Genomic DNA, 9,742 nt, shown 5'->3' with positions numbered 1-9,742 from the left:
CCTTGATGCACCCAAGACGTTTTAAGACACAGACACGTCCTCGAGACGTCCTAGACACACTCTGGATGATTTTGGGATATCTTGTGTTGTCTGGGACTGTAGCGAGGCTCGCTTTGCTTCTCACATAGTAGATAGCCGACGTCGGTCGGAAGGTGGTTGGGGAAAGTAAACCGGGAACGAGCGGAGAGAGACTCGTTCGTTTCTCGTACACTCCGAGCAATTTGTGCGCATGATCTCGTAATTTTATAAATAAATGTAAAGGTTGCCTATTTTGTATACTGTGAGTTGTCTTTGTTCTCGCCGTCGTCGCTTAGATTCAGGTGAATTAATCAAGTAGGTGTGTAACGTTTAGACGTATGTTGAGATAAGTATGATATCGCAATATATGCGTGCGTTACGCGCTCACTTTTTTGTTAAACTGTGAGAATTTCCTTGCTCGCAAATTCGCTGACAACCCTTCGCGCTCCAAGAATACCGTAACGCCCGCCGTCCAACATTTCTTGTAAAATTCGAAAAATATCGCGACGGAGCCTTTTGGGCTTTAAATTGATTTAAAAACTAATGGTCGCTGACTCGAATTTAGATTTGAAATCTTTCGCATTTGGAATGGAAAATTTAGATATTTAAAATTATTTGGAGTTCAAAATTTACATTTAAAAATATTTATATATATCCTTAAAGTTTTAAATTTAGATTTGAAGACCGGAAGACATCGTCTCGTGATGTTTCTCGAGTTTCTCGAAAAAGAAATTCGGAGAGATATTGCCTATGGCGCCTTTAGGCCACAAAGGGTTGAAGCAGAGAAAATACGAGTAAAATTTACTTTTCCTATACAAAGAGTGATTACGTAACCATTCGTTGCTGATCACAGGTCCCGAAAAAACGCGTTGACTCCTTCACCGCGCACATATGCCGTTGAACGTTCCACTACGGCCGATCGATAGGACATTTTTCTCGATTGAACTCTGACGCGCCGAAAGGATTAAAGGCTATTATTGCATATTGATGGCGTTAAATTTAGTTTGCAAATACATAAATACCCGATCTACCGGGATATATCGATATTTGATGCAATATGGTCCGAAATTGCGCATCTTTTCGCACGTTGTGTGCGTTGTCACGATTTGCTAATGCAAATGCTTGTCCTTGTCGGCGTTATAATTAATGCGTAGCTGCGTAATAGCACAGCACGCTGTTGCGAATTAAATTTCGCGATTCCTCCGAGAAGGCGATTTTCTCTCACCTTCGGAGCTCAAGTACGAAGAAGTCGCCGTTTACGACGAAATCTACGAAATCGTGTCTAAGACCTTCATAGGCACACGGAGAGATCCGAAAGATGACGAAATCGATGTTCGCGATCGAGCAATGCTAATCACAGTCATTCGCTTATTCGACGACGTACGAGCTCTACCGTCGCCGACGTGTTTTTAAGAAGCGGCGGATCATAAAACAAGTTCTCGCGCAAAGAAATTCGCGAGAGCTGAACTTTCCCGCAATTTTACAGCCCATTGACGCCTTTTTACTGCCTCGTTAACTACCGTCGCTCGTTAAAAGTACCGTAAACGTAACAATTAACGCAACGGAACTACTTGAGCCCACCCGTCTACCCAGATTCCGTCCTCGAACGAACAAATGAACGCTGGATCCAACACACAGTTTGCATATCGGTCGAAATTTATTTACAGCATATAATCGAAAATAATGTCCATGTACAGATATCGTACAAAGGGAGAGAGAGAATTAAAAAAATAAAACATTACAGGTTCGAGCGCAAAACAACGTTCAGGGCAGGAGAGCTCCGGGAAGGGAATCGACGCTCAAGCGTAGACGTCTACGCGGGCGTCGAAATCTTCGTCGATCTTCGCGACGATTCCGCCCCCGATCGGGTCCGCGCGCGCGCTCGACCGCTCCCGATCTCAAATTCCTCCCCCGAGACTCGTCCTCGACTCTTCATAATCGTCTATTCGCTTCCCGTCATCAAACTACATGTCCTGTCCTTAGTGCGATTCGTTTTCCTCGGGGTGCTGGGCGATGTACTCGAGGGCCCTCTGGATCAGGGGTGGTATCGGGGGTGCGGTGGGCAGGTGAGCGCCCTCCGGTTGGAAACCGTTCTCGTTGGCCACGTACGTCACCTGGTAGACTTGGCCATCGTCGCCAGTATAGCTGTAGCCGCCCCGAGCCTCGATGGCCTCATCGTCGGTACCTTGATAGTTGAGGTGGCCGTCTTCCTGGGCCTGGATGCCGTTACCGGTCTCGTAGCTATAGCTGTAGGCGCCGTCAGGGCCCGGCCCGTCCGCCGCCTGCTTAACGATGGGGATCGGAGAGGTGTTGTCAACGGGCGCAGCCGCCGTCACCGCCACGAGAGCGAACAAAGTGATTACCTAGGAATGCGGAAAATTGCCGGGTTCTCGTTAAGGTCAACTTGTTTCGATTAATTCGGGCTGGGACGAGTTAGGAGTAGAGAGAGAGAGAGAGAGAGAGAGTGAGAGAGTAAGCAACGGAACGTCCCTGAATGAGTCCCTGAATTTATTGACTAGACGTCGATAAATATCGAAAGATGAACCAACGGAATTCTCATGTGAATAATATGATAATCTTTACCCATTGTGAAGCTCTATCATATTACCATTACAATTTGTCTTTATTTTATTTTTATAATCGAATGTAATATACGCGTGATTGCGGAAAAATAGAAATACTTTTTTTTCCGATAAGTTTTGAGGAATGGGAAAAAATAGATAATCTTAGGATTTTCGTACGCTCGAAAATTCACCAAAACGACAGATGTCGCAATTTTTTTACGATTGAGTGGATTAACGTTGGATTTGAGTACATTAGAGAATTTCTTGGCTGAATAAGTGAGGAAGACTCACACAAGAGCAAAGACGTTCTGCGAATTGAGTGTTTTGCGTAATATCCCATAAGGACATTATTATATTTCCGTAAGGATATTATGCAAAAACATTTATACTTGCCGGCTCTTATTAGCCTTGATGACTTTCATTTATATACAATTTGTTCCAAGAATAAGTGACTTTCTGTTTTACTTATTAATGTTAGAAACGCTCAATTACAGTCAGCACGTCATGACTAAATATACTTGGATATCGTGACTATTAATTACTTGAGAAAACAGCAACAATATCGCAATCATTACCCTTTTCACGTGTAAATTCATATCTTACGTTACAAATACTACTATTTCTGAAGAGTCATCGTGGTCGTTTCTTCAGATATCAACATAGTTACAAAATAATTATCGATAATTATAACGTACGAATATTTAGACGCGATGAATAGAAAAATTTCTAAAAATTTCTAGCGACCGAAAATTCAGTGAAACTTGGGATATTTACGACGTGTGGTGCGCATCAACTAATAATATTTTTTACAAAAGAATCTACAATCATATAAAAAATCAGTTGACCGTAACAATTGCACTTTATGACAATTTTTACAGGCGCTCACCGTGCGTAATTATTTATGCAATATTTGCGCAATTATTTACCGGTTAACGAAAATGTTCAAGCTAAGCGATCTCGTTAATGGCACGACTGTATAGCTTTTACATGAAGATCTTCCACCGCCAACTCTTTCTCTTTTTCGGCCAATGTGAAAATTGACACTATGACCGTCCGAGAACGCGAAAAGAGCCGGTTGCGTCATGAAGCCACTCGCTTTACAAAAGAGAAAGAGACAATTGAGGATTCGACGGTCTACAGGTGTCTCACACCAGCGCGGTTACGTAACGCGGTCTGTTATTCGCACGAAAAACTGGAACTCACCAATCGATTCATGTTGAAAAATAGATATTATTTTTGCTAGCTGCCGCTCGGAAGCTTCTCACTGCACTGACTTAAGATCTCGTGCACACCTTCCGCCTTATATATCCTCCATCCGAAGATTCGGGGACCTTCTGGTAAGGTAATACCTTATTTAGTCCCCCCCCGTCCCCCGTGGGCCCCGGACCCATCCTCCCACTCCGGATGAGCTACGCGCGTCCGAAATTTGCGGATGAACGTGCGGAACGCACGCACACACGTGCAGGATCCCTCGTATCCTCGGGAGGACTTCAAACCTGAGGTCATACCGGTGTCTAAAACCGCAAAAGGTCGTCGTCTGAATTTAGCCACACCGGCCACTCGCTCATTTAGGATCCGACGACGAGACAATATCATATTTGTGGCTACCCGCAAATAAGAAAAAAATCACGTCCACCTCGGCCGCAGCCGAGCGATTGCATCCGTCGATGAAAATCGCGAAGTTGCCGGGCGAGTTCCGGCCGACGTGCATCGCATACGAGAGGTCGCATTTCCTTCTTCTTCTTGTAGCAATTAATTCTATAATTTAGTAATAAATTCTTCTTACGATAATGAATTCTTACATAGAGAGAAAAGATTAATTAAATTAACGCAGTAATGAACGAATCAAATTCATTTTGACGAGAAGAAATAGAATTTCTCATTCTTATAAATCAAATTTAACTCTATAAGAACCAGAATTCTGTTTTTTTTTTTTAACAAAACGCGTTAGGTTCGTTCACATTAATAAGCTACTTTTTTATCTCCTTACATAATAGTGAATTCTTAGAATGATAAATTTTTGAATTTTTATAACAATGAATTATTATAAAGTGAATTCGTATCATAATAAATTCATATAATAATAAATTCTTTTAACAGTAAAAAATATCCCATCAGAGGAAACGCGCGTTTGATTTGATCCATCAGTCTTGGCCTCTTTAACGCCATTTTTCTCAAAATTGTGACGTGATAGCCAAATTTGGGCAACGGACTCGTGTTCAGTAGGCAAAAATATATCGTAAATATTTACACTCGTGATGCAATAAAAGATCCATTTTTGTCGGACAGTGTTATACATGATTATAAGTAGGTTAATTTTTTGCGGATCGACATCGGTACACCGGCTTGTATTGGCTCTTTATTTCTCATTCTTATTTTTTGTATATTTCTCTTCCTAGTTTAAAGGGCGCCCGCGAAGACGCATCGCATGCTCCATTTATCATACGGATACGCGACACCAGACGTGCACATGGTGTCCGGGGATTTTTGCGTTTTCAGTTGATAAACGTGCGACCCCGTTTGCGAGCCGTGCGTTTATTCTTATCGATCGTCGTGATTTGCATTCGGGACCTCCATGTGACGCACGGCGCTAATCTCGCGCACGGTGCATTTCGATTATCATACGAACCTTGTCTATTTATGAGGAAAAGAGAGATAATATCCCACTCGATCGCACGCTTCGAAAAATTCGCGTTTTCGGGAGATGACGGAGGCGAAAGCGGAATACCGCGAAAAGAGCGAATTATTTTGCTTATTATCTTGTCCGCTTCTTCTTCTTTCGCCCAGACGCGACGGTTTTAATTCAGCGGCGCGTCGACGTAAGAAATTATATTGATTATACATGCGAAACTGCGCGATAACGTTCATTACGCGAATTTATCAATCATCCTTTGTCGATTGCACAACGTAGAATCTCGGCGCTGCGCTTTTTTTAGCGCAATTTTTAAATAGCTCTTGCTAAATTCATTTCACTCCGAGAGCCGATAAAAGTCGAAGACGATTCCGCTCGGTTGCTATAGAAAGGCGTTGAAAATGCGCACCATAACTCAATGCTCTTGGATCAAATATTCAGGTAAAAAAGTAGAGAGAAAAAAATTGATTTGCAATACCTTCTCGAAACCGTGACCGAGAATCAGTATTCAGGGGCGATTCTATATTGCGTCATTGTTCTCTACGTCTATTCAGAAAACTAGAAAACGTCATTTCACCGCTACACAATCGATCTCTTAAACGACGAATGATCGTCCCCCCTCTCTTCCCCTCTCGCCGGCGATTATACCGCAATCGTCATTTCATCAGATTACGATCAACGGCGAGTAATTTCATCGGACGTTCCCGGAGAGGAATCCGGTCGGAGAGCAACTCTTTCTTCATTATGCATGATTATTTTTTTTCTCCCTGTTTTTTCTACAAGAATGCAGAAGAGAAGGAAGGCGCGCGCGTAACTGCCGCTAAAAGCGGATGAAGTCAGCGGAATTTTTTTCCCCCGTCTTTACGACGTCGTTCGTAAGAAGATGCAGCCGGCGATGATGATGATGAACGCGTCATTGGAATGTAGAGAAAGATAGATACGTTTTAAAGGACAAGGTGTGATCACACCGGGGAGACATCCACATATTCATGATATGTTAAAGCGCGGCATAAGACGTGGCCGGGATCTTTCTCGCGGTTGATGTAATCCATCGTAATCGAATTTGGCCGTTGAATTGTCAACATCGCCACGATATTCATCTCCCACGGCGTTATTAGTTGTCGCACTTCTCTGCTGATCCGCCGGCGCTAAACCGCGAAATCCCGGCAGGCAGGGAAATGCTCGGCGACGACCGTCTCACGGCTCGGCGTGTCGTCACGGAACAGCCGTCTCTCGTAAGTACCGCTAATTTTCTTGCGTCGAGCTGAGTGTCGACCCACGCCTCCAGACTTCGTTCCAGCCGTGCGAAAGAGAGTGAAAGAAAGCGAAAAAGATCATGAAATTTGTTCAAGCTTCCGAGTCGAAATTCCGATGCTGTTTTAACGCTCTCAACACGTTGAACGTCGGTGGTGATCACTGATGATCGTCGCTATGATACTCTATCGTGTCTTATTAAATTATATGTAGAGTATAATGAATTGCATCTACCAAATTGTTTGTACAGTCAATAAAGAGCCAATTAAACGAGAGGTAAAGGATATATAATAATAATAATAATAATATTTTATATTGGATGCAAGATTCGTACAAACAAAGAGAATTCTAAGCGATACCAACATCAAATTACATTGCACATTGTAACTTTTAATATTTCAATTTTATCAATTAAGTTTTTGCACAATCAATGAAAGTTAGCACTCGGCAGTTAACATTAAAGATAATTTATGTCTATTTAGAGATGGCTAGTAGACTAAGAAAAACCTACTTTTACGATACTGATACTTAGTGATTTCTCTTCTGAAATTTAAATTCTGCAGATAAAATTTGAATGCTACTGTAAAAAAGAACCCCTGATTTGACGCTGAAATAGCGAGGACAGAAATTTAAGGTATCGTCAGGTCCAAGTGGAAATAAATTATATTATTAAAATTGAAATGATGTGTAAAGTAGTGCGAAATTGTGTGTCAGCTGTCCTGCTATTAGCTCCTACTGTGTTGTAGAATTAAAGGTTTAACACAGAGCCGAAATTTTCACTTACAACAGGCGGGATGCCCGAATCGAAATTTGAGCCTTATGTTAAACTTGCCTGTTCGCCACCATTCGCAAATGTGAATACGCCTGGTCACTGTTTACAGATCGTTTGGTGCCGAACGGCATTATCTCTACGCGGCGTTTATTCCCGTGGCTGAATTTTCATGGCCGAACGGCTCGCAAAATAAGCCAGCAGCCGGCGTAACAGGAAGTGTGCTGCCGTCCTGTCGAATGCAAATATCACGATACACATATATATTGATTTCGCTGGAAATTCCAGTCTCAAATACGGCAAAAATATATGAGCGAGCGTTTAACATTTTTCATCCGCCGTTTAATATCAGCCTTATCGCGGCCGGTTTCCACGGGATTATCCGCCTCCTCGTTCCCGATTGTCATTAGCATTATCCGCGATTTTACTCGGCGGCGGGTATGCGACGTCACGGAACCAGAATTTTCGATCGATAACGGTGCACGGGAGTTATGTAAGCATAACGAAAATACGGTCATTGTGTCAATTGTGTATTAAAGAGCAAATGTTTCCGGGTAAAGTTCACGATGATACATATATTAGGTTGCCCGAAAAATTCGTAAGGATTTTTACGAAGGGTTCAAACTCGTTACTTTAATTTTTTAGACATAATTTTACTTAATAATGTATTGGTCGTTTTTGTTCGGTAATCCTCGAAAAAAAGAACGAAATAAATGAAAGTTGTACCTAAATGTAAAAGAATCGGCTGTGAATTTTTCGTAAAAATCTCTACGAATTTATCGAACAACCCACATACATGTATCCGTCGTGCTAGCGAGAGAATAAATTAACGAGAAATTAACGCAATATCTACGAATTATGAAATATAAATAATACTGAAATACAAAAAATAACGGAAATACAAAAAATAACGGAAATACAAAAAATAACGGAAGTACAAAAAATAACGGAAAAATAATGTTTGGTGCTTGTAAGTATCATCTCATAAATGAAAGAATTGTAGCCAAGAGAAACATTTTTCTAGCGTTACTATAGCGTCAATGATAATAACCTTACATGCATATCGCATTTGTGCTATTCATTTCATTTAGAAATTTACTACTATTTCTTTTTTCTAAAAACAGGTGTTTTATGTAACTGAGCCTGAAAATGAATGAATAATTTTAATCGGATTTCTCTCAATGTGTGGACGGAAAATGTCGTGTAATAGCGATATATAAAAAAAAATGCCTCTGCTTATTTCTCAGTCAGTATTCACGCAGCGACCGTGCGAACGAATTTATCCGGGCGAGATCAATTTCGCGTTGTCTCGGTATAATATTCGCATGCTTGTTCCGCTTGATTTACAACACGTATCTCACCACACACATACATACAAACGGTATCGTGAACTTAATAATATTATTTAGCGTCAGCGACTTTCGGTTTTAAGTAATATTCGCCCGCGGGTCATCATCGCTTAACCTTCGAAGCGCGTGCGAACTCATACATCTGCTTGAGAATTTAGCACGTTGCATGTTACATCGACGGCCACCGATATCGATCGCGTTGATGTGCGTGTAAGGCGCAACTAATCGTGCTCAGAGTTACCGTAGATCAATCGATCATGGATTGATGCTTGATTCTACCGTTTGTTAAAAATTACATTACACGTTCACCATCTCATTTGGAGGACTTTCCCCGAATCGAAATTTTGATGCTACTTTGACGGCTTAAAAGACAATTTGCACTTTCTTATGTGGCCTATATATACAGAGAGAAAGATTTCTTAGGATTTAATAAGATTTTTTTTTATTACGACAAATTTTGAATCTATTTTGAATCTACTTTGCTATCTTGGCTCTCCGTTTTGTCGAATTCAAGATTTAACACAAGACCAAAATTTAAATTCGGATTTCCACAGACCTCGCATATTTTTCTTGTATAATTGTATAAAAGAGATTTAAGAACGATGGGACAAGTCAAAAGCTTTATCGCGTCTGTCGTAGAGATGTAATATTTTAAATTTCGTGAAAGGACATAAATGTTTAACGTGCAATGACGCACCGGATTATTCCCCGGAAGAACGTACGAACGGTGAATCAGCCTTCTAAATTAAACAAATCCTGAGTCTGAATTATCTCTCCCACATGATAATGACACCTCGCAATCCTTTCCAAAACAGTCTTAGTTTGATAATGTGGATGTAGAGAAAAAATTCTGCCGTCACACATATATGACACCGATCTTTCGAGAAAGACCGTTGCGCGCCGCACATGCGTGACGCATAATACGTTCCTGACAAACGTGATTAATTTCCCTTCGGGCGTCAACCCTCAATCCGTCGCAAGGTTCACCGAGATCCACCTAATAATAAGATCCAACAGTATCACGGATGACGCATCTCCAAAGACACCGTACTCGCCTTTGGCGAAGGACACGCCAACAAGGAGAATATATATAAAATCTTCTATATGAAAGGGAAATGTAAGGAAAAAAAAAACGATTAAACACAAATTAAAGCCG

The 9,742-nt window shown here is 41.4% G+C and overlaps 1 protein-coding gene across 1 annotated transcript; it reads right to left on the bottom strand.

The window, feature by feature from the left end:
* Nucleotides 1-1,673: 1,673 nt before the first annotated feature.
* Nucleotides 1,674-3,867, bottom strand: LOC106743979 (flexible cuticle protein 12-like). Its single transcript, XM_014618341.1, has 2 exons — nucleotides 3,786-3,867; nucleotides 1,674-2,381 (listed from the first exon to the last, which is right to left on the bottom strand). The coding sequence occupies exons 1-2, from the start codon at nucleotides 3,795-3,797 to the stop codon at nucleotides 1,998-2,000; spliced, it is 396 nt and encodes a 131-aa protein (XP_014473827.1). The 5' UTR covers nucleotides 3,798-3,867; the 3' UTR covers nucleotides 1,674-1,997.
* Between the last annotated feature and the right edge of the window lie 5,875 nt (nucleotides 3,868-9,742).

Source organism: Dinoponera quadriceps, unplaced genomic scaffold (genome assembly GCF_001313825.1).
Source record: "Dinoponera quadriceps isolate SergipeBrazil2010 unplaced genomic scaffold, ASM131382v1 scaffold1252, whole genome shotgun sequence".
Taxonomy (NCBI): Eukaryota; Metazoa; Arthropoda; class Insecta; order Hymenoptera; family Formicidae; genus Dinoponera; species Dinoponera quadriceps.
Note: the sequence above shows the minus strand (reverse complement) of the source record. Positions and strands in the feature narration are given on the sequence as shown.